Genomic DNA, 25340 nt, shown 5'->3' on the forward strand with positions numbered 1-25340 from the left:
GTATCCGTTGCATCTTCAAAGAAGATAAATAAACCCTCGATTCAGAATTATTAATGTCGTCTCCTTCATTACCAGACACTTTTTAAAAGGGAGTCAATTTTAGTGTTCGAAATGGAGATGCCCTAATTTTAACAAGGTTGAAGAAGAAAGCAATGAACTCTAATCTCACAAAGCAATTATGGAGTTTATAACATGTGATTGACCTGGATGCCACATCTTGCTGACAAGGATGAAACATTAAAATATTTAACACCATTTTAGAGACATGTCATCATACTTGAAAATATATGTGCTTAGAACTTTCAAGAAGTGGTTATCATTTATGAACTTAGGGAATTGATCTATATATTTTAGAGACCTTAAAATAGTGAGATTAGGGATATCAACGGGACAGAGAATGTACGGATGATGTTTCCCAGTCCCCCCTCAATTTTTTCGTTAAATGTTATTATTATATTTTTTATTTTATTATTTTAATAAATCTATAAATATGAAAGCATGTTAATGAGTATTTTAAATAAATAATATTTTAATCATGAATGAGAAAATAAATAAATAAGTTTGTACTTATATTGATTGGAATGTGTATTAAAATAAAGGAGGTGAGAAAAAGTAATCATAGGTATAGAATTAATAGATATTTTGTTTCTTATAGGAATAAAAAAAAGGAAATTAGACCTACCTTTGACATTCGCTACAATAACTTCCGGGACAACAATGATTTGCATCATGATTCTCTTCTTCGACACTGTGGAGAAAAGGAAACTTTGATTTCGGAAGCAAACCAACTGTCGAATTATTTTTTTTCGTTTCATTCCAAATTTCAGTATGTAATTTCTATTAATTAGTTATTAAACTTTCATATTCATCTTATTTCTTTTACCTTGTTTAAAATACTATTTTCTCGATTCTATTAATAGTGTCATTGTTTTTTATCTTCGTCACCATAATTTTGTTTTGCGCGTTTCTCTATGCACTATAATAAGTATTTTTCATTTACTCTTGCAAAGATTTCACTTCTCTGACTTCATTGATTTGAGCATTATCGCATTATCTCACCGTACTAGAGATCTCACGGCCGTATCGAAAAACTTTTCATCAACAATTCATCAATTTTAAATTTCTTGGAATATTTTTACTATGTACTACTCCCTCCGTTCATTTTTAAGTGTCATTTTTTGACTTTTTACACATACCAAGGAAGCTAATCATTATTGTTACTTTTCAAACACTAATTCTTCTTTTACCTATAATACCCTTAATTATTTATTACATTCACTTTATTTTTTCTTTCTCTACAATCATTATCTAGGGATAATTTTGACAAAATTGCAATTAATATTATCTTGAACTTTACAAGTGACAATTAAAAAGAAATAAATTTTTTTCAAAAAAATGACACTTATAAAGAACCGGAGTGAATATATGCAATAGACACAAAACATACACTTATAATAATCGATTACAATATTATAAGAATAATAGTTGCCCTCATAAAATAACTTGTCATTTTCGTTGGTAAAAATTACTTTTTATTACTTCTAAAACATTCAAATTTCACGAATTGATATTTTCTAGTGAAAGAAAAAACCAAACAATCCCCTAAATCAATAAGAAAAACACTCGGAGGATTGATAAATTTCCTCCCCCTGTAGTTCGCACCTACGCCCCGCTATTCAATCAACGGACAACGCTCCAAGCACCACCTTTTCTACACTTCCTTCGCGGGTAGCAGGGTTCTTTCTCTCCTCATTTTCATTTATACCAAGGTATCTATAACACTTGATTTACATGTTCTCTCTATGCAGTTCGATTCTAATAGTATATAAAATAATGTTTGAAGTTTTCTTTTCTGATTCCTGATTTATATTTGAAATTGAATCTCATTTCTAGTGCACACAACCTGTTTGACATAAATCCCAATATGTCATTTCTAGTGCACACAAACTGTTTGACATAAATCCCAAGCTCCAGTTACGTTTTATTATAACTTTGATGCCATCTTTCTATTATAGAGTGAAAATTATAATAGTTTATTATAATAAATTTTGCCCTAACCTAAATTCCTAGTTCTCTCTCTTTTTTTACTTGTAATAATCTTCTGTATATGGGTGTTGTTAGGTAAAGAGTAAAAGAGATATGAACCCGTTAACACTAGTGAAGCGCATTCAGAAAATCAATTCAAGAGAAGCTGCGCTAGGCATCAGCGAACAAGCTTCGTGGCATACCAAATACAAAGATTCCGCGTATGTTTTTGTTGGTGGCATTCCCTTTGATCTCACGGAGGGTGATCTCCTTGCCGTTTTTGCTCAGTATGTTATTCTCTTTTTATGCATTCTTCCTGTAAATGTTTATAAAAATGATTGAGATTAACTTTGATGCACCGTCGAAGTAAAACTCTCTACACTGTCAGCCAATCATAAACTATCTGTTGTGTATGATTTTTTAAGGTAGATAGGTTATGATTGGTTGATAGTATCCTTACATTATCGATGCATATTTATTAAATCTTATATTAGTTTTGGGTCTTGAAGATGAATACTTTATTATTATTTTTTATTTTCTGAAACCCAGATATGGGGAGGTTGTTGATGTTAATCTCGTTAGAGACAAAGATACCGGGAAATCGAAGGGTTTTGCGTTCCTTGCATATGAAGATCAAAGAAGCACTAATCTTGCTGTCGGTTAGTCTCTGTCCCATGATTCTAAAATATGTAGTTTTTAAAAATAAAAAAGTTGATTATCTTTTTTTTTTCCAGGGATCCAATGCTGAATTGCTTTGTAATGTTTGGTTTTTTGTGTCTTAGATAATCTGAACGGAGCTCAGGTTTTAGGTAGGATTATTAGGGTGGATCATGTTGATAAGTATAAGAAGAAGGAAGAGGAAGATGAAGAGACAGAGCGGCAGAAAAGGGAGGCCCGAGGTGTTTGTCGAGCTTTCCAAAAAGGGGAATGTACTCGGGGAGCTGGATGCAAATTTTCTCATGATGAGCAAGTAAGAGAAGCATTTACAATCCTTAATTTTCCCATGACCTTATCTTGAAAATTTTAAAATTGAAGTTTGACTAATGCTAAAACATAATTGAAGTGTTCATATGCAATGCCATTTGACTTATTTGAATGGTGTATTTTTGTATGATTGTCGAAGTAGAATTTTGTATTGGTTGTGGAGAATATCTGCTTAGGCTTTTGATGTTTCTTTGCTAAACGCAGGCTTCACAAGTTTACCTAAACTATTGAGTTTGACAACCAGAGAACCCTATTTTCCCTTTATCCCGAAACCTTGTAATGAGTGGAAACAAGAACATTGATGGTAATATTTAAGCAAACAATAACTCTGTTTGCATCATGATAGAAACCCATTAGTAACTACAAAAGCAAGTCTGTTTCACTAAAGCTTTTGGATGTAGAAACTAGAGCTAGAAATTCTGGAATCATTACTCCAGTTAAGTGAGCACAATACCAGATGTTAAGAGTTATACTATACTCCCTCCGTCTAACAATAAGTGACTTTTTTGTAAATATATTTTGTCCTAAAATAAGCAACCCTTTCAATTTTCAGTACAAAATTATTGTTTCAATTGCACCCTCTAATTAATAATACTTTCATCACTCCCAAGTCAACATCTTCCACTTTACATTGATGTTAATGGTGAATACACCAATATTTCATCAGGATAATTTAGTTAAAGAACTATTCTCTCTTTTTCATTTATATAGTTTTCTTAATCCATTTGAAATGACCTAGTGGTCACTTATTATGAGACAGAGCCACATAGGAATGAAAAGTTACTTGGGTTTAGCCTTAAGTATGGGCTTCACCCCCTTGTCTTTTTCTTATGTACCTACTCTCTTAAATATGAGGGCCACTAAACTCTGTACTGCATCACATTACATTATTCTCATGTCTTTTATCTTTCTACATGATATCTAGAGCCCCATAGGATTCAAAACAGTCTCTTTGCAGCCGGCGCCTTATTTAAAAACTCTTCACACCAGAGAACCTTATTTTCCCTTTACTTTGAAACTGTTGGACTTTCTGCCTTAATTGCGGTCTGCCCCTTGTCGCCTTAATTGTGGCACTTCGGCTTGCCTCATTGCAGTCCCTAACACCTTCATTGTGTTGGCTTTGAAGAGGTGGATTTAGTCCCATATTGCTTAGAGATATGACCTGTGTTGTGTTTATAAGAGGGGGCAATCCTCACCCTACAAGCCGGTTTTGTAGGGATAAGTTAGGCCCAACTCAAATTCTGAGATGGTATCAGAACCTATCCTAGATCCATTGTTGGGCTTCCCACATCGTCCACGCTTCGGGCTCATGAGGCCCAAGCGTGAGGGGGTGTGTTGGACTCTCCGCCTTAATTGTGGTCCGTCCCTTGTCGCCTTAATTGCGGCACTTTGGCTTGCCTCATTGCAGCCCCTAACACCTTCATTGTGTTGGCTTTGAAGGGGTGGATTTAGTCCCACATTGCTTAGGGATATGGCCTGTGTTGTGTTTATAAGTGGGGGCAATCCTCACCCTACAAGCCGGTTTTTAAGCCGGTTTTGTAGGGATGAGTTAGGCCCAATCCAAATTCTGAGAGAAACTATATAATGATTGTAAACACAGACATTGATGGCCACGTCTAAGCAAATTTCCCATGTAAAATGGTGCAGGATGGTAGGTGAAAAAGTTGAACATTGAATTTATTAGCAAACAACACTGAAGCTTGATGAATATGATTTTGCCATCACCTTGATTTTGATGATTAGGATATACCTTTTACACTGAAATTTATTCGAAGTTGTAATTGAATTGCATTGCACAGTTTTTTGCGCTTATTTCAACATGTATCCCCAAGCAGTAGTTTGTTTCAATTGTACTTTTGGGGGTATTATGGTATAGAATAAGCACTTACCACGAAATGTTTATGTACAAATTGTTTCTATAATCAAGGATGGAATGAGGGGGAAACTTTGCACAAGTTCTTTGTATATGTTGTTTCCATAAGCTACTCTAAAGAGCTTATGAAAATGAGCTAAATACAGCTTATAGTCATTTTGTAAAGTATTTTCATTAGCTCTTGCAAACTTGTACTCAAGTGCTTATGATACAGGATAACTCCATGTAAGCTGTTGTGAATGCCCCCTCTAATACCGATAAGGTCTTGTCCTCTTGCAGTAGTCTATTTATATGATAACCACTTAGGAAGTATTGAAAGATTATCAGTGATGGGATTTTGAAAAATGATTAAAATTAGTAAAAATCTTGGTTCCATACCCCACATTCTGCATATGTGGTGCAGTTGAAATAGGAGTATGAATTTCAATTCTCTATCTAATATCTTATGCAAACTATTTGTTGTCCAGCTACCCTATTGTATGTTTAGTTATGCACTGACTGCGTTATACTTTTGTAGAGAGCTGCAAATACTGGTTGGGGTGAGAAGGACAATTCTAAATGGGATAATGACAAATATGACGGTCCCACGAAAGAAAGAAGACATGATGTCAACCAATCAAATCGCTTTCCAGAAACTAGAGACAGAGACTCACGCCCAAGAGCCTATAGCAATACGATGGAATTAGACAACCATTCCAAGCGAAGTGATAGAAGAGAGGAAAAGATGTCGCGGAGGCATAATGACGATGAACTTGATCATCGGTCAAAAGAAGATCAACATAGGAAAGACGAAAAAAGATCAAGGAATGATTATGACGATAGGGAACCTGAGCCAAGGGATCACAGAAGGTCAATAAAGCGAGATGATGTCGAGTTTGAGCCCAGGTCAAGAGATTCTGATGTAAGAGAAGACAAAAGATTGAGTAGGCAGGATGTTGATGATTCTAGAAGCAAGTCAAAGGAAATGCATGGTAACCGGGAAGAGAGGAGATTAAGAAAACACACTGAAGATGAATCTGTGCCAAGGTCAAGAGAAGATCATGAGAGGAAGCATGGTAACCGGGAGGAGAGGAGATCAAGAAAGCACACTGAAGATGAATCTGTACCAAGGTCAAGAGAAGATCATGATGGGAAGCTAGATAACATATATAGAAATAATACTCATCGATCTGAATCAAAAGGAAGATATGATTCTGACCGAAGAGAAGACAAGAGAAGGTAATGGCAACTTTGAGGTCTGGGTTTATCATGGACAAGAAAGAGTATTGGAGTAAGTTCATTGACATTTGAAAACCTGAAAAGATGCTTAGTCATTTTGTCCATCATTTGATTTAATCGTACTTTCATAAGAGCTTTTCCTTTTGGAGTTGTGTTATTTAAATTTCAAAATATATAGTACATGGTATCTAACATCATATTTTTAGATATCTGATAGCTAGTATTTCTATCAAAATTGGTATTTTGTTGGTGTTGGCCCCTCCTAATATTGGCTCTATATCCTATTGAACCTTCTGTTTATACAAGTTAATGATTTAAGTTCACATTCTGAATTCGACTTGAGTTGAACTATACATCACTCTGAGTTCAATTCCATTATATAATGAGTTCAATTTTTACTGTGAATTTATGGAAGCTACAAAATGAAACTTTGTTGTGGACGTTTTTTTTTGCGGTGTCAACGTAAAAAAAAAAGGCAGATGACACACACGCCCCTTTTGCTTAGCAACACGTGTTTTGTTTTGAAATCTTTTTATTTTAAAAAAATCTTCATTTTTATTTGAAATCAGACTAAGTTACCTTTGACAATCAATTTGTCTGTATTGACTTTTATATTTCACAAGTTCAAATGTTAATGAACAATAGTATATACACTCTCCCAAGAAAAGCATATTTGCTTGAGTACATTTGTCATGCACAAACTGCAACTATTTTCATATTCAACTTAAAACCATTCAATGTTTTTCAGAGTAGAATGAATAGTCTTACATAAGATATAGTTGCTAACATACAGAGTAACTTCTTCCTTAATATGATTCCAAGAAAGGGAACCTCCAACTATAAAGAACAAAAGTTCATCAGTTGCTTCCTATAACATTATCAATAAATTTTCCAACAGAAATGAAAGAAGATCCACCACTTGCAATAGCATTCCTAGCCTTCTCTTTGATCTCTTGAACCTTCTTGTGCACAATGTTATCCCTATCCATCAAATCCTTCAACCCTTTCTCAATCTCCTCAGCCACCACATTTTCACTACCCTTTCTATAATCCACTCTCAACTCCACAGCTAGACCCCATTCCTTCACCATCCTAAAAGCATTAAGCTGCTGTTCTGCATAAATAGGCCATGTCAATATTGGCACACCAAACCACAAACTTTCCAAAATAGAGTTCCATCCACAATGTGAAACAAACCCACCAATAGCATTATGTGCCAATATCTCAACTTGAGGTGCCCATCCACATATCATTCCTTTACCTTCCAATTCCATCCATTCTAAAAACCCTTCTGGTAACCCTTTTTTCTCTGCATTGTTAGCCCACAAAAACCTAACTCCACTATTCTTTAGTCCTAATGCTATTTCTCTTATTTGAGATGGAACAAAGCTAATTCCCATGCTTCCAAAACATAGAAAAACAACAGATTTATTAGGCTGTTCATCTAGCCATTTCAATATAACATCATGTTGAGCTCGGTCTAACTTAGCACTAGGGTTACCTTTGAGATCTAACAAAGGTCCAACAGCATAGATAGGAGGGATTTTTTCATCATGATTAGATAATGCATCAATTGAATATTGTTCCAAATCTGAAAAAGTATTAACAATAATCCCTTTGGTGTCTCTAAACCTCTCAGCAAATTTATAATAAGCTACATATCCACCATCTTTGTTAAAAACAGCATCAGGTAAAACATTAGAAGGGACCAGATTTGAGAAACCATGAATCAAGAATTGACGATCAGGGTCGGAATCATCGAAAACATCCTCGATTCGTCGGTTTTGAAGCGATAGCATGAGACTTAAAAAACCAACATTCGATGTCATAAACAAATAAGAAGGGATACCGAGTTCATTTCCAACATCAATCATTGAAAGACAGAAGAAATCTAGGACTAACCCAACAACTTTGTCTGATAAAATGGTTTGTATAGTTGCTTTGACATGAGGTATGAGACTTTCCATAAAAGTTAAGATGAAGAACTCTGGAGATTTGAGGAGCTCTTGTGGTGGCAGTTCAACTTGAGGAAGATCAATGAGTTGGATTTGAGGCTGTGAGGCTAAAGCTGATTTGATGTATGAATCTGCAAAGGGAATGCCTGGGAATTTGATGCATATGACTGTGATGGAAAGATTGTTATTAGTGTTGATTAAGAGTTTTGCATATTCAAGTGATGAAGCTAAGTGGCCAATTCCTGGTGAAGGAATGAAAATTAGCTCTGGTTTTTTATTCATCTCATTCACAGCCATTTTTCTTTGTGCTTTCTTTCTGTGTGGTGTAAGACTCTGCCTTCGCATGGGAGAGGAATAGGATTACAAGGAAAAGGAATTATTTCTCATTTTACTAAACAATTATTTGAGCGCTACACCTTTTTGCTGGCACCCAATTATTTGATCATAAGAATCTTACACTTTTACCAAATCTTTTTAATTTAAATACAATTCAAACGACAACAACAAAGAACGCACATCATTTTCTCTACTATTGCATAAAATGTATTTTTCATTGCAAGTCTATATTGATCAAATTATAGAAAAATATTTCGATGTTGTTTTATTGATCATGAACATATATAATAATATACAGAGTTATAAATTGTATAATAGTAAATTAATTATGTCTAATCAATACAAATATTACCTTTGTAATATATCATTAGTGTACAATATATTTTCCAAATATATATATATATATATGTTGTAATGTTCTATCACACCCTCGCAGTTGAAGTGGGAGGTTGACGTACACTTAAAATATTTCGGAAATCTTGAAGGAGTATTAAGGGAATATCCTTGGAGAAGAAATCTTCAATTTGATAGCGTGATGGAATATGCAGGGCACATATCTGTCCACGAACTACTTTTTCACGTACAAAATGAATGTCCATCTCAATATGTTTTGTACGTTGGTGTTAAACAGGATTATCGAAAAGATATATGGTACTAATATTATCATAGTATACCATAGTCGTTTTGTGTATTGGACAATGTAGTTCAAGGAGTAAGTTACGTAACCAACATGACTTAGAGACGACATTGTTAACTCCTAAATACTCACCTTCCGCACTTGATCGGGACAACGTGGGTTTCCGTTTAGAAGACCATGAGTGTAAATTGTCTCCAAGAAAAACATAATAATCGGAAGTAGAGCGTCTAGTGTCGGGACTTCCATCCCAGTCAGCATTTATGTAAGAAATCAATGATGTAATGAATGAGGTATAAAGATGTAAACCATATTGACTAGTACCCTGAATGTAGCGCATAATGCGTCGGAGAGCATGCATGTGATCGTCCATTTGGTCATGCATAAAAAGATATATCTGTTGCACTGCATATGAGATATCAAGTCTCATGAAATTGAGATATTAAAGAGCACCAGCAAGGCTACGGTATAACGATGGGTCTTCATAGGGAGTGCTAGCTTTGGCGCTAAGCTTCAGTTTAATATCAACCGCAGTGAGACATGATTTGCAAGATGACATGTCTATTCGTTCAAGAATTTCATCTGCATACTTTTCTCGAGACAAGAAGAGACAACCATCATATGCCGAATAACTATAATACCAAAAAATAACTCAATGGTCCCAAGTCTTTCATAGCAAATTCAAAGCTGAGTCGTGATATGATAGACTTGCGAAGATCATCAGAGGAGGCGGTGAGAATGATGTTGTAGCACCTCAAATTTGCACCTACCTTTTGTACATACATTCTCATATTAGGTCATAACATTAACATAGTCCACTGCATAACATTGCATTGTCCTTTGCCCAAGTGCAAGTCCTCTGACAGGAATTAGGTCAAACTGGTCAGGAGATCAGTCCATCAAGCAAGCAAGTGCAATTTTCATTGAGCCAAGGCCCTAGGTTTGGTCCAACATGTTCACGTGACCTAGGGATCCTTTGGAAGTGTTTTGATCAAGGTTTGGATGCTCAGAAGTCATCAGTCAGTGTTCAGTTCACCAGAAACCCTAGAAAGTCCACTATGGTCAACTATGGTCAACTGTGCCTGATTTTATGGATTTCAAGGTGGGAGATGGTTTGAAAAGGTTCATTCATGTCCATACAAGTCTCATCCAACATTTCAAAGGTCAAGATTGAAGAATTTGAAGTCAAACAAGAAATTTCCAAAAATAGAAAGTTGACCTGTAATTGGAATTTGCCAAAAATGGAAAGTCTTGATCCTCAAAATTACATCATCATACAAGTTTCAAATGAATTTTTGCCCAACATGAAAGTTGAAGATCTTGTTCTCCCATTTCCAAAAAGTCCAAGAACACTCAATTCCCATTTATGGTTGGCAAGTTATGATCAAATCATTCTCAAAAATTTTTGAACTTCAAAGTGGCATATCTTCCAAACCATTTGGCCAAATTGGGTGGGGTTTTTTGCTACAAGTCCTATTTGATGTGCTCTATCCAAATCTTTCATCACAATTCACCAAAAATTTACCAATCAAAATGGCCTTTTTCCAAGTGACTTGAATTAAATTAAGTGAGGTGAAAAAATGAGTTTCCAAATTAAGCCTTTGCTATGCATTTTACCACTTGCCAAAGTTCTGAAATGATATTTGGAGATTGTCTAAGGCCCAATTCGCACTGTAGCTCATGCACATGCAACACTTAAGTGGGATTTCATCAATTAGCAAAAATATTCCATTAACCAAATTTGGATTACCATTTGATTAACCAAGCTAATACAAACCTTAAACAGACTATATATTTCACTTTTTCATTCTGAAAACCCTAGCACACTTTGCCAAAACAGATCAAAATCTCTTTCTCTCAAAAAACTCTCATGTTCTTCATTTGAACTTTTGGTTGAAAACCTTCAAAGAGCACGAGCCCTGTTGATTAATTCATCATCCACCAACATTTGTTAAGCTTTTGCAAGCCTCAAACCGTGACTGTAAAGCAAGGAAGCATCACTGTTCCATTGACCTTCTTCCATGGCAGTTTTCAATTTGAGCTAGAATCAAGGTTGCTGAGCCAAAATCCTTCTCCCACTCACCTTCTGGAGCATATTGGTGCATCTGTTTCAGCCATTTGAAGCCAAAAAACCACTGTATCATCACAGCTCTTCAGATTTGGTAAGAACTCGAACCTCACCATTTTCAAAATTATGACATGCTTTAGAAAGATCCTTCCATGCTGAGTTCATTGATGTTTGTGGTTTGAAAAATGGTTGAGTATTTTGAGAGTTACACTGAATTTAAGTTTGGTTGTTAAAGATGTTAGTGCATGTTTCTTTGTTGATAGCTCGAGTTAGGGGAAAATAGGACTAGATTATGATTGTACATGTTGAGATGGTTTGAATGATGTGTTTGATTCCCATTTCTGGGAAATTTGTTCTTCATCGTGATTGAATGTACACTGTAGCAAACCCTAGTTCATCCATGAACCCAGAATTCTGTTTGGGTCGTGTTTTGCATGATTACACTGTGCCATTGCCATGTGACCAATCGGAAAGCAGCATTCCCTTAAGTGAAACGCAGCGTTTCACTTAAGGGACCGGATTATTACCATTATGCCATTCTCGTTTTAATTATTTTATTTAAATCATTATCATTTCATTTTTTATTTCATTTGCATGGCCAATCTTCCCAAAATCATAAGTTGCTCATTTCTTATCCAATTTTCATGGGATTTTTTGTGGATTAATCCTCATGACATCTAGTTTTTTATGATATTTTTTCCAGATTTTTTGCACGTGTAGATTTTAAAAGATGCTAGGGTTTGTTCATTTTGATCATTTTGTGTATGTCTTACCAATTTGATTGTGAAATGGTGATACTTTATCCAATGCTTCCCAAATTTTTTGTGCTCAAACTAGACATGTTCATGGTGATTTTGGTATAGAGTTTGGAATTTTCTCATTGCTGGTTGTGGAGTTATGATTTTTTGAATAGGAGTGTGACAATTTGTGTCACACTATGCATGTCCAACTTCATGATTTTAATTCCATTGCTTAATTAACTCAATTTGGTTTGACTTTTTGCATGAATGTACTTATGGATGTCTAGTTTACATGTGAATTTTTCTGGAATTATTGATGGCATTTCCTATTTGTTTGATAATTTTCTCCCCTGTTTGGTCATATGTTGACTTTTTGTGACACATGTTCTCATTTGATTTGTGAAATTCTCATACATTATTGGATGGACATGAAATTTGACATGTGATTAGTAGACATCTTAAGGTTTATCATGGTTTTAGTCCCATTCATTTCTCATATGTTGTCACTGATTTATGATATTTTGAAGTTGGTGCATGTTTGGTTGACTTCTTTGAGCATGTTTGAACTTGCCTTGCCTTTCTGAATTTAATTTCCCTACTTCCTTTGATCCAAATGAGCTGAAATTTGGTATGCCTATCATGTTGTGAATGATGTTTGATCATGATTTATTTGAAGAATTTTTGAAATGTTTATGATTGGATTTGAGTTGAGTCATTCTGTTGACTTCTTTAAAGTTCTATTTGCCTTGCTTTGACCTAATTTGCTTGTGAAATGATGATGATGATTGATATGAACATGAAACCAATTGAGTTTGTTTCTTGATTGTTTGAACTTGATTTTGGACACTTGTCACTTGCTGTTTTGACTTTCTTATCTCTTTTTGACCCTAGGCTTGTCCTAGTGGTCATGTTGCTCATGTCTAAGTTTGTTGTTTCAGGTTAAGCCACAAATACCCAAAGAGATCAATACAAATTGATTGAGCTTGATTGATTATCATGACTAACTTGTTTGTTTTGTAGGTTGCTTGGCTCACATGCTTTGAGCCTTGTGCATTGCACATTTAACTGATTGTGTTGACTGTTGATCTCTATCTCATTTTGATTTAATTTTGAATTGTATACTGATGTTGTCTGACTGGTTTCAGGTACCTTTAGTTGCTTATAGTTCTTTGAGAACTTTGCTTTGCTTTGCTTAATAGCAATTTGCATTAAGGTATAACTTCTTATCTTCATGTAGTCTGGAAGACCTGGCCTGTTACTTGGCCAGGCAACTGTCTGAAGTCCTCCTTAAGAGGCAATGTTTGTGACTGTTTACATTTGTCCTTGTATATATTCAAAGACCTCCTAAGTGAAGAGGCAATTGGCAGAACCCAAGGGATATGCAATCTATCCCCTGCTATTCTGTGTGTCATCTGCTTTGCTCACACCACTGTGTTGATGCATTGCAGATACAAACCCAAGATCTTGTACAATTGTACAGTTGAGTCAGTTTCAAATGTGTAGAAGGGTTCCCACCTTCTGAACCCACACATTCTTGTTTTAAGCTCTCCCAGGCCAGGGATAAGAGCTGTGAAGTCTCATCTTCACTCACCTTTCATCAGCTTCACCCTAACTCTCAATGTTAGGGTTAAGAGCTAACATTACCCAGTTCCAGTGGTTTGTTTGTTGAGGTTGATATGACCCCTCGACTAAAACCTAACCTTGATTGAGCCCATTGTTTGCATATAGTGTGTGCTACTTGTGCTTGTGTGTTTGTTTGACTTGCTTCCTGTGCAAGTTAGGTTTAGTTTAGCTTGCTCCCTGTGCAAGTTAGGTTTAGTTTAGCTTGCTTCCTGTGCAAGTTAGGTGTGGCTTGCTTCCTGTGCAAGTCATGTTTAGGATAGGCTTACTTCCTGTGCAAGTTAGCTAGAAACCTTAACTTAGGGATGATTTGCATGATAACATCTAGGCTCGAGTCGTAGTCTCCCTAGTTGTGTCTCCCTCTGTTATCTGGTTAGGCTAGTCCTTTTTCCCTCCGTAGGGGAACTACGTCGCCCTGATCCTCATACCAGATGAGGTACGTAGGCAGGAGATGAGCTGATCTCTCCGGGCGCCTTTTCTTTTCTTTTTAACCTTTGTGTCTCCACACTCCTTGTGTGTGTTCGGTTCGGATGCTGATGTAAGTCCAGTGATTGGCATTCGGGCTCCACGTTTGCTTTCTTGTGTGTGTTTTGGTTCGGATTTTGATGTAAGTCCAGTGATTGGCATTCAGGCTCCACGTTTGCCTTTTCCAGTAAAGTACATCTTTGAGAAGCCGGCTCTCACCGGGCGCGTTGCTCGATGGCAGATGATTTTAACAGAATATGACATTCAGTACACGTCACAGAAAGCCATCAAAGGTAGTATCCTGTCAGACTACCTCGTCGAGCAACCAATTGATGACTACCAGCCAATGATGTTTGAATTCCCTGATGAAGACATCATGTATCTGAAGATGAAAGATTGTGAAGAGCCGCTTGTTGAGGAAGGACCGGATTCTGATGACAAGTGGACACTGATGTTCGATGGGGCTGTGAATATGAACGGTAATGGTGTTGGGGCAGTGCTGATTAATCCCAAAGGTGCTCATATACCTTTTTCTGCCAGATTGACGTTTGATGTCACCAACAATGAAGCTGAGTATGAGGCTTGTATCATGGGGATAGAAGAAGCCATTGATCTGAGGATCAAAACACTTGACATTTTTGGAGATTCCGCTCTAGTGATCAATCAGGTCAATTGAGATTGGAATACGAACCAGCCGCATTTGATTCCGTATAGAGATTACACCAGAAGAATACTGACGTTCTTCAAGAAGGTGAAGTTGTATCATGTCCCCCGGGATGAGAATCAGATGGCGGATGCTCTGGCTACTTTATCGTCCATGATAAAGGTTCATTGGTGGAATCATGTGCCACATGTTGCAGTGAATCGACTCGAGAGGCCTGCGTATGTGTTTGCAGCCGAGTCTGTTGCGATTGACGAGAAACCGTGGTATTATGACATCAAGAACTTCCTCAAGACTCAAGAGTATCCTGAAGGTGCATCAAAGAATGATAAGAAAACCCTGAGAAGGCTAGCTGGAAGCTTTTACTTGAATCAGGATGGCGTGTTGTACAAAAGGAATTTTGACATGGTCTTGCTCAGATGCGTGGATAGACACGAAGCAGACATGTTGATGCAAGAAGTGCACGAGGGTTCGTTTGGTACCCATGCTGGTGGTCATGCAATGTCGAAGAAACTGCTGAGAGCCGGATATTACTGGATGACTATGGAATCTGATTGCTTCAAATACGCTCGGAAGTGCCATAAATGCCAGATCTATGCTGATAAGGTGCATGTACCACCAAGCCCGTTGAATGTCATGAACTCGCCTTGGCCGTTCGCCATGTGGGGCATCGACATGATTGGGAAGATTGAGCCTACTGCTTCGAATGGACATCGCTTCATCTTGGTTGCGATTGATTACTTCACCAAATGGGTGGAAGCAGCTTCCTATGCTAACGTTACTAAACAAGTGGTTGCCCGGTTCATCAAGAAAGAAATCATCTGTCGTTATGGGGTTTCTGAGAGAATCATCACTGACAACGGTTCAAATCTCAATAACAAGATGATGAAAGAGCTTTGCAGAGATTTCAAGATTGAACATCACAATTCTTCTCCTTACAGACCGAAGATGAATGGTGCTGTAGAGGCGGCAAATAAGAATATCAAGAAGATTGTGCAGAAGATGGTCATAACATACAAGGATTGGCATGAGATGCTGCCTTTCGCTTTGCATGGGTACCGTACCTCAGTGCGTACGTCGACCGGGGCAACCCCCTACTCCCTTGTATATGGTATGGAAACAGTCCTACCAGTTGAAGTGGAGATCCCTTCTCTGAGGGTATTATTGGATGTCAAGTTGGACGAAGCCGAGTGGATTCGTACAAGGTTTAATGAGTTAAGCCTTATCGAAGAAAGACGGTTAGCAGCTGTGTGTCATGGGCAGTTATATCAGAGAAGGATGAAGCGAGCCTTTGATCAGAAAGTGCGTCCTCGGACATTTCAGATTGGTGATCTAGTTCTGAAGAGGATCCTTCCTCCCGGTACAGATAACAGGGGCAAGTGGACTCCTAATTACGAAGGTCCATATGTTGTGAAGAAGGTCTTCTCCGGTGGAGCCTTGATGCTTACAACAATGGACGGTGAAGATTTGCCGTCCCCGGTTAACTCAGATGTAGTCAAAAAATACTTCGCATAAATTGACCCGCTGGACAAAAAGAATAAAAGAGTCCAGGCAAAAAAGGGCATCCCGGCGAACCAAAAACAGAAAGAAAAGGTTCGGGCAAAAGTTAGGGATAAAAATGAAACGAATTTGTACACCCGGTAAGTCGAAAACCCGCAAGGGCGGCTTAGGCAAAAATGGGTATCCCGGTGGATTGAAAACCCGAAAGGGCGATCCAGCCAAAAGAGGGATTAGAGCGAAGACTACAGTCTGAGTTATCTGTACTTCATCGCGCTTCGTCAGCTGCCATCTCGAAAGATGTGATCGGTCCAGTCAGTCTTCTCAGAAAGCAAGGAGTTGGGAGGAAATTGATGATCTATGAATTATAACAGAATTGGGAAACAGTGGATGCCATGTTCACATTGCCATTAGGATAGTTTATTTTCCTTTTGTGCGCAATTACCTCTTCCTAGGAATTGCTTCCCAATGTATTTGCCTTTTTAGGCGCATTTTCAATCAATAAAAGTCGTTATTCAGATAAATTGCTCTCTTGCTTTTACTTTTACTGTTTTGTTTGCAAAAACGTCCGAATTTTTGATAAACATTACATATAAAAACATGGAGGCTAAACAATAACGTGCAGAAAGATCAAAACATTTGAAAATCATTTTGGATGTTGAGGACACTTGAGCGTATCTTGTCCGTGTACCCCCTGGGGGCATCTGTTATTCCGTTTTGCAGGTCGTTACTTGTGAGCATTCTCCAGCAGTTTATTTCCCAGAACAAAGCTTTTCTCCTAGCTACGGATTGGTTAGGTCGTCCCCGAGTGGAGCGGGTTTCATGAGATATTTCGCCAGCAGAGTTCATCCTACCGGTGGGATGGACAGGTTTCAGTATCAGAGTGATATGTGCAACCCCAGCTCGAATCTATTCTACCTGTGGATTGCGTGGGTCGTCCCCAGCGGAGTAGTAGTTATTCCCCAAAGCAGAGTTTATCCTACCTGAGGCTTGTTTGAGTCTTTCCCAGTGAAGCCGCTTTATCACTCCCCGGTAAGGTCGTCTTGTTACTCCCGTCGAGTATTATCCCCAAAGAGTTGCCTGGTCTGATCCCCAGCGGAGTATTGGTTGCTTCCCAAGCGGAGTCCCCGAGTGGGTTAGATCCCGTGAAGGATGTTCCCCATCGGAGTTTATCTTTTCCCCGACAACAGTTTTGTTTCTCCAGCATGAGTGAGAAGTCGAGGCTCTCCCCGCAGAGTATTTCTCAGTCAGAGTCTCCCCGCAGAGTTGGAGTATCTGATCGTTTTGGCTCCATAGCCAGGGTTCATTTACATTTTGCATGTAGGAATCATTGCATCCTCAAAATGCGTAGCATTTCCATTCATATGGAGCATTACGCCATAGAAAAATTCAAACATATGCATTCATTGTGTTCGAAACCCCATCAGACTGTATCCCCTGCAGAGGCGGATTTTTGTTCAACCTGTACGACACATTTGCTACAATTGCTCCAGTCAACATCTGGTGTTGACAATCCCCACAGAGGTTTATTTCCTCATCCGTTGGTGAAAGGAAAACCTGTTTCTCCCCAGTGAGACCCCCGCAAGTGTTCAGTCTTGCCCTGTCATTTGGTAGATGTCAGTATCCTGTCAGCACCCGCGTGTGTTGTTTTCTTTGGTGTCGGTAAACACCATCTTTCGGTGATTTCCAGTCATGCGTAAGTGTCTGGTCTTCTTTGGTGTCGGTAAACACCATCTCTCGGTGCTTTCCCAGTCATGCGTAAATGTATGGTCTGCTTTTGATGTCGGTAAACATCATCTTTCGATGTTCGTAACGTCGTCCTCCCTTCCCTAGTGAAGATTTATCCTCTCCGTTGGTGTCGATAAACGCCGAGTTTTTCCCATTCGTCCGTTGACGTCTGGTTGTATTTCTCTTTTTCCCATTCATCAGTAAATGTTTGGTCGATCTTTTTTTTTGGTGTCTGTAAACATCATCTTTCGATGTTAGTAAACATCGAGTCTTCCCATTCATCAGTAAATGTCTGGTCGATCTTTTTTTTGGTGTCTGTAAACATCATCTTTCGATGTCTGTAAACGTCGAGTCTTCCCACTCATCAGTAAATGTCTGGTCGATCTTTTTGGTGTCTGTAAACATCATCTTTCGATGTCAGTAAACGTCGAATTTTCTCCCATTCATCCGTTGATGTCTGGTCGAGTCCTCCCATTCATCAGTAAATGTCTAGTTACCTCTCCGTTGGTTTCGATAAACGTCAAGTTTTTCCTGGTCATCCCCAGTTGGTTACCTCTTCGTTGGTCTTGGTAAACGTTGAGTTTTTCCCATTTCGTCCGTTGACGTATGGTTGTATCTCTTCCAGTCATTCATTAATGTCTGGTTACCTCTCCGTTGGTCTTGGTAAACGTTGAGTTTTTTCCCATTTCGTCCGTTGACGTATGGTTGTATCTCTTCCAGTCATTCATTAATGTCTGGTTACCTCTCCGTTGGTCTCGGTAAACGTTGAGTTTTTCCTAGTTGTCCGTTGGCATCTAGTTGTGATTTCTATTCCCATTCATCATCGTTGTGATGTCTGGATGTGGCCGTCTCCTTTGAAAAAAAAAAGAAAAAAAAAACCAAAATACCCAGTAATAAATATCAAACCCCAGTGGACGTTTCCATTGGTGGATCCCTGTATTGTGCAAATTCTACGGTTCTTGGTATTCAATCCCTGTTTACCCTGAAAGTCTGATAGTCGTTGCTATCATCCGTTCGGGTTCCCAGCTGATTGAATAGGGGCAGCTGTAGCACCTCAAATTTGCACCTACCTTTTGTACATACATTCTCATATTAGGTCATAACATTAACATAGTCCACTGCATAACATTGCATTGTCCTTTGCCCAAGTGCAAGTCCTCTGACAGGAATTAGGTCAAACTGGTCAGGAGATCAGTCCATCAAGCAAGCAAGTGCAATTTTCATTGAGACAAGGCCCTAGGTTTGGTCCAACATGTTCACGTGACCTAGGGATACTTTGGAAGTGTTTTGGTCAAGGTTTGGATGCTCAGAAGTCATCAGTCAGTGTTCAGTTCACCAGAAACCCTAGAAAGTCCACTATGGTCAACTATGGTCAACTGTGCCTGATTTTATGGATTTCAAGGTGGGAGATGGTTTGAAAAGGTTCATTCATGTCCATACAAGTCTCATCCAACATTTCAAAGGTCAAGATTGAAGAATTTGAAGTCAAACAAGAAATTTCCAAAAATAGAAAGTTGACCTGTAATTGGAATTTGCCAAAAATGGAAAGTCTTGATCCTCAAAATTACATCATCATACAAGCTTCAAATGAATTTTTGCCCAACATGAAAGTTGAAGATCTTGTTCTCCCATTTCCAAAAAGTCCAAGAACACTCAATTCCCATTTATGGTTGGCAAGTTATGATCAAATCATTCTCAAAAAGTTTTGAACTTCAAAGTGGCATATCTTCCAAACCATTTGGCCAAATTGGGTGGGGTTTTTTGCTACAAGTCCTATTTGATGTGCTCTATCCAAATCTTTCATCACAATTCACCAAAAATTTACCAATCAAAATGGCCTTTTTCCAAGTGACTTGAATTAAATTAAGTGAGGTGAAAAAATGAGTTTCCAAATTAAGCCTTTGCTATGCATTTTACCACTTGCCAAAGTTCTGAAATGATATTTGGAGATTGTCTAAGGCCCAATTCGCACTGTAGCTCATGCACATGCAACACTTAAGTGGGATTTCATCAATTAGCAAAAATATTCCATTAACCAAATTTGGATTACCATTTGATTAACCAAGCTAATACAAACCTTAAACAGACTATATATTTCACTTTTTCATTCTGAAAACCCTAGCACACTTTGCCAAAACAGATCAAAATCTCTTTCTCTCAAAAAACTCTCATGTTCTTCATTTGAACTTTTGGTTGAAAACCTTCAAAGAGCACGAGCCCTGTTGATTAATTCATCATCCACCAACATTTGTTAAGCTTTTGCAAGCCTCAAACCGTGACTGTAAAGCAAGGAAGCATCACTGTTCCATTGACCTTCTTCCATGACAGTTTTCAATTTGAGCTAGAATCAAGGTTGTTGAGCCAAAATCCTTCTCCCACTCACCTTCTGGAGCATATTGGTGCATCTGTTTCAGCCATTTGAAGCCAAAAAACCACTGTATCATCACAGCTCTTCAGATTTGGTAAGAACTCGAACCTCACCATTTTCAAAATTATGACATGCTTTAGAAAGATCCTTCCATGCTGAGTTCATTGATGTTTGTGGTTTGAAAAATGGTTGAGTATTTTGAGAGTTACACTGAATTTAAGTTTGGTTGTTAAAGATGTTAGTGCATGTTTCTTTGTTGATAGCTCGAGTTAGGGGAAAATAGGACTAGATTATGATTGTACATGTTGAGATGGTTTGAATGATGTGTTTGATTCCCATTTCTGGGAAATTTGTTCTTCATCGTGATTGAATGTACACTGTAGCAAACCCTAGTTCATCCATGAACCCAAAATTCTGTTTGGGTCGTGTTTTGCATGATTACACTGTGCCATTGCCATGTGACCAATCGGAAAGCAGCATTCCCTTAAGTGAAACGCAGCGTTTCACTTAAGGGACCGGATTATTACCATTATGCCATTCTCGTTTTAATTATTTTATTTAAATCATTATCATTTCATTTTTTATTTCATTTGCATGGCCAATCTTCCCAAAATCATAAGTTGCTCATTTCTTATCCAATTTTCATGAGATTTTTTGTGGATTAATCCTCATGACATCTAGTTTTTTATGATATTTTTTCCAGATTTTTTGCACGTGTAGATTTTAAAAGATGCTAGGGTTTGTTCATTTTGATCATTTTGTGTATGTCTTACCAATTTGATTGTGAAATGGTGATACTTTATCCAATGCTTCCCAAATTTTTTGTGCTCAAACTAGACATGTTCATGGTGATTTTGGTATAGAGTTTGGAATTTTCTCATTGCTGGTTGTGGAGTTATGATTTTTTGAATAGGAGTGTGACAATTTGTGTCACACTATGCATGTCCAACTTCATGATTTTAATTCCATTGCTTAATGAACTCAATTTGGTTTGACTTTTTGCATGAATGTACTTATGGATGTCTAGTTTACATGTGGATTTTTCTGGAATTATTGATGGCATTTCCTATTTGTTTGATAATTTTCTCCCCTGTTTGGTCATATGTTGACTTTTTGTGACACATGTTCTCATTTGATTTGTGAAATTCTCATACATTATTGGATGGACATGAAATTTGACATGTAATTAGTAGACATCTTAAGGTTTATCATGGTTTTAGTCCCATTCATTTCTCATATGTTGTCACTGATTTATGATATTTTGAAGTTGGTGCATGTTTGGTTGACTTCTTTGAGCATGTTTGAACTTGCCTTGCCTTTCTGAATTTAATTTCCCTACTTCCTTTGATCCAAATGAGCTGAAATTTGGTATGCCTATCATGTTGTGAATGATGTTTGATCATGATTTATTTGAAGAATTTTTGAAATGTTTATGATTGGATTTGAGTTGAGTCATTCTGTTGACTTCTTTGAAGTTCTATTTGCCTTGCTTTGACCTAATTTGCTTGTGAAATGATGATGATGATTGATATGAACATGAAACCAATTGAGTTTGTTTCTTGATTGTTTGAACTTGATTTTAGACACTTGTCACTTGCTGTTTTGACTTTCTTATCTCTTTTTGACCCTAGGCTTGTCCTAGTGGTCATGTTGCTCATGTCTAAGTTTGTTGTTTCAGGTTAAGCCACAAATACCCAAAGAGATCAATACAAATTGATTGAGCTTGATTGATTATCATGACTAACTTGTTTGTTTTGTAGGTTGCTTGGCTCACATGCTTTGAGCCTTGTGCATTGCACATTTAACTGATTGTGTTGACTGTTGATCTCTATCTCATTTTGATTTAATTTTGAATTGTATACTGATGTTGTCTGACTGGTTTCAGGTACCTTTAGTTGCTTATAGTTCTTTGAGAACTTTGCTTTGCTTTGCTTAATAGCAATTTGCATTAAGGTATAACTTCTTATCTTCATGTAGTCTGGAAGACCTGGCCTGTTACTTGGCCAGGCAACTGTCTGAAGTCCTCCTTAAGAGGCAATGTTTGTGACTGTTTACATTTGTCCTTGTATATATTCAAAGACCTCCTAAGTGAAGAGGCAATTGGCAGAACCCAAGGGATATGCAATCTATCCCCTGCTATTCTGTGTGTCATCTGCTTTGCTCACACCACTGTGTTGATGCATTGCAGATACAAACCCAAGATCTTGTACAATTGTACAGTTGAGTCAGTTTCAAATGTGTAGAAGGGTTCCCACCTTCTGAACCCACACATTCTTGTCTTAAGCTCTCCCAGGCCAGGGATAAGAGTTGTGAAGTCTCATCTTCACTCACCTTTCATCAGCTTCACCCTAACTCTCAATGTTAGGGTTAAGAGCTAACATTACCCAGTTCCAGTGGTTTGTTTGTTGAGGTTGATATGACCCCTCGACTAAAACCTAACCTTGATTGAGCCCATTGTTTGCATATAGTGTGTGCTACTTGTGCTTGTGTGTTTGTTTGACTTGCTTCCTGTGCAAGTTAGGTTTAGTTTAGCTTGCTCCCTGTGCAAGTTAGGTTTAGTTTAGCTTGCTTCCTGTGCAAGTTAGGTGTGGCTTGCTTCCTGTACAAGTCATGTTTAGGATAGGCTTGCTTCCTGTGCAAGTTAGCTAGAAACCTTAACTTAGGGATGATTTGCATGATAACATCTAGGCTCGAGTCGTAGTCTCCCTAGTTGTGTCTCCCTTTGTTATCTGGTTAGGCTAGTCCTTTTTCCCTCCGTAGGGGAACTACGTCGCCCTGATCCTCATACCAGATGAGGTACGTAGGCAGGAGATGAGCTGATCTCTCCGGGCGCCTTTTCTTTTCTTTTTAACCTTTGTGTCTCCACACTTGTCATACCCCAAAATTTGCCCATTAATATTTCAAGACATTTCAGGGCGCTCCGACTCATTTTTATGACACTTAAAGGAACAAAGGCCCAGCTCGCGAATGACCCAAACTGGCCTACTCGCTACACGCTCACCTAGTGATAATATGAAAGTGGTTTATTTGGAAGCGGAGGAAAAGGGGTGCAAAAAGAAAAGAAAACGAACCAAACAGCAAAGGCCAACCCAAAGTACAAGAACACGGGTGTGGCATCTGTGACGAGCGTCACAGAGGCTGTGACGAGCGTCACGCCTCGCACACCCCTGTGACGGGCGTCACACATGGTGTGACGAACGTCACACCATTCCCCTACTTTGTGGGCGCAGGCAACGCTTCAGAGACTTGAAGATCCGTTGGGCCCTATATCCACGTACGTGTTGAAGACCTTTTTGGCAGCAGGCATGACCTAATGACAACAATATAAATAGCCTCCTTGAAAACCTAAAAAGGGGAGCTTTTTCCGAGATTCTTTTTCCTTTGCCGTTTTCGCCTTTGCATTTTTTCTTCTTTTCCAGCAGCTTAGGCATTGTGTTTTACAAGTGCTACACTATTTCTTTTGCAATTCCTGATTCCCTTTTGGTATTTAGTTAATTCTTTTCGCACAATAGTTTCTACAACGGAAACTATTGTGTGCCTTTTTACCGAATCTAATCTTACGGCGGCAGCAAGGTCACCTCCGCTCAAGTCGATCCGATCGGCCAATTCAAGGTTGCGACTCAATTGCAAACAGGTTTGCGTTACTATTATCGCTTTATGTTCCTAATTCACATGTGATATCATAATTGAGATTCATAAATATATTTGAGGCTTTGCATGTAACTTAAGTATGCCTGGATACTTTGAATTGTTGTAATGGATGTCGCTGTTCTTCGTCCTATTTTGATCTTTGCCCATCTGACCTGTTTTATCATAACCATGCTTTGTTTACCTATTACTTTGGTGCAACTCTCGATTGCACCCTGATTTGGTATTCTAACCCGTTTGCTGAATTTTGCAAAGGTTCATATGTCCCAGGAAAAGATTGCTGTTTAGGGCTTCCACTTTATTTGTGGGATACCCTTGTGGAGACTCACCCTAAGTGGCCTAATTAATTTTAATGTGTTAATTTTAATGTCTCAATTTTAATGTATTAATTTTAATGCATTGATTTTAGTATGGACTTAATTACTTAATTGACTTTAAAATATGACCTTTAAATAAGTGATCTTGGACATCTCTTTGCTGCCTTACGGTATTACGGTATAACGGTCATGTCCCGCGAATGTGGGGATACGCTTAGCAATGACCCTTCGATTAAATCATCATAAAATAAATCATAGTCCCTCGGATGTTGCCTTCAAAAATACGATTTTGTCCCTCGATGACCCTTCGGTGTAGCCTACGGTTAAATGATGATCGTCCCTTCGAATGCTAAGGTATCCTTACAACTGTTGCCTTCAATGACCTATCGATGACCCTACGATGACCCTTTTACATCCAAAGGGTAAAATTACTTACTTCTCAATAGTAAGGACAGTTTTACCCTCATAAGGATAGGAAACGTTCATAAAGACCTTAGGAAGGTATAACTCTCAATTACTGGATCATAACCTAAAACATTTTCCACCCCTCACACTTTACACTTTACAAATCCTAGAAAATCACCACTTGGTATATATTCATACTAGAATCATTACCGAGTTACATTTTTCTAAACCATTTTCAAAATCAAACGAGATAACCACTTTGTATACATTCATACGAGAATCATTACAAAGTTAAACTCTCTTTTCAAAACATTTTCTAAACAATTCACGAACACTTTTCAGACAAAAATATAAGTGATCCAGCAATTAAGAGCCCATGGATAACCATGGATACAAAGGGTGCTAACACCTTCCCTTTGTATAATGTACCTCCCGAACCCAAAATCTAAATTAAGGTCTTTCCTGTTCTTTTCCACCTTTCCTTATTGGATAAAAGAAAAGTCGGTGGCGACTCTTGCTAACCGCGACATTGCGATTAAAACCACAAAAAAGTCAGTTCACCGTATGACAGAACTGGCGACTCTGCTGGGGACTACAAAGAGAGGTCCATCTTAAAAAAAAAAAAAAAAAATCATTTATGTTTTATCATTCCTTCTTTTAAGGGGGCTTTGAGTGAAAGATCCTACACCCGGATCTAGTGTACCTTAGGTAAGTAGCAATAGATCATCGCGACTATCCGGCGTATACTGGAATGGTCAAAATGATAGCTACGGTTAATGTGACACTTTGGTTGTCCTG

The 25340-nt window shown here is 38.0% G+C and overlaps 2 protein-coding genes across 2 annotated transcripts in view; one reads left to right on the forward strand and one right to left on the reverse strand.

The window, feature by feature from the left end:
• The first annotated feature begins 1510 nt into the window (after nucleotides 1–1510).
• LOC127118573 (zinc finger CCCH domain-containing protein 25) lies at nucleotides 1511–6453 on the forward strand. The gene is made up of 5 exons (XM_051048785.1): nucleotides 1511–1769; nucleotides 2122–2312; nucleotides 2575–2684; nucleotides 2808–2995; nucleotides 5400–6453. Exons 2-5 carry the CDS (start codon nucleotides 2140–2142, stop codon nucleotides 6102–6104), a joined length of 1176 nt encoding a protein of 391 aa, XP_050904742.1. The 5' UTR covers nucleotides 1511–1769; nucleotides 2122–2139; the 3' UTR covers nucleotides 6105–6453.
• Nucleotides 6454–6818: 365 nt separating this feature from the next.
• Nucleotides 6819–25340, reverse strand: part of LOC127118574 (UDP-glycosyltransferase 71K1) — a 77565-nt gene continuing 59043 nt past the window's right edge. The window contains exon 2 of the mRNA XM_051048786.1: nucleotides 6819–7432. Coding sequence (XP_050904743.1) covers nucleotides 6958–7432 — 475 coding nt within the window. The 3' untranslated portion in view covers nucleotides 6819–6957. The remainder of the gene's footprint in view (nucleotides 7433–25340) is intronic.

Source organism: Lathyrus oleraceus, chromosome 2, assembly GCF_024323335.1.
Source record: "Lathyrus oleraceus cultivar Zhongwan6 chromosome 2, CAAS_Psat_ZW6_1.0, whole genome shotgun sequence".
Lineage (NCBI taxonomy): Eukaryota > Viridiplantae > Streptophyta > Magnoliopsida > Fabales > Fabaceae > Lathyrus > Lathyrus oleraceus.

Bases quoted from the DNA above. Each gene is read 5' to 3' on its own strand.
- LOC127118573 (XM_051048785.1), top strand. From the start codon at position 2,140: ATGAACCCGTTAACACTAGTGAAGCGCATTCAGAAAATCAATTCAAGA. The intron at 2,313-2,574 runs GTATGTTATTCT...TCTGAAACCCAG, and splicing joins CTCCTTGCCGTTTTTGCTCA to ATATGGGGAGGTTGTTGATG. The intron at 2,685-2,807 runs GTTAGTCTCTGT...TTTGTGTCTTAG, and splicing joins AAGCACTAATCTTGCTGTCG to ATAATCTGAACGGAGCTCAG.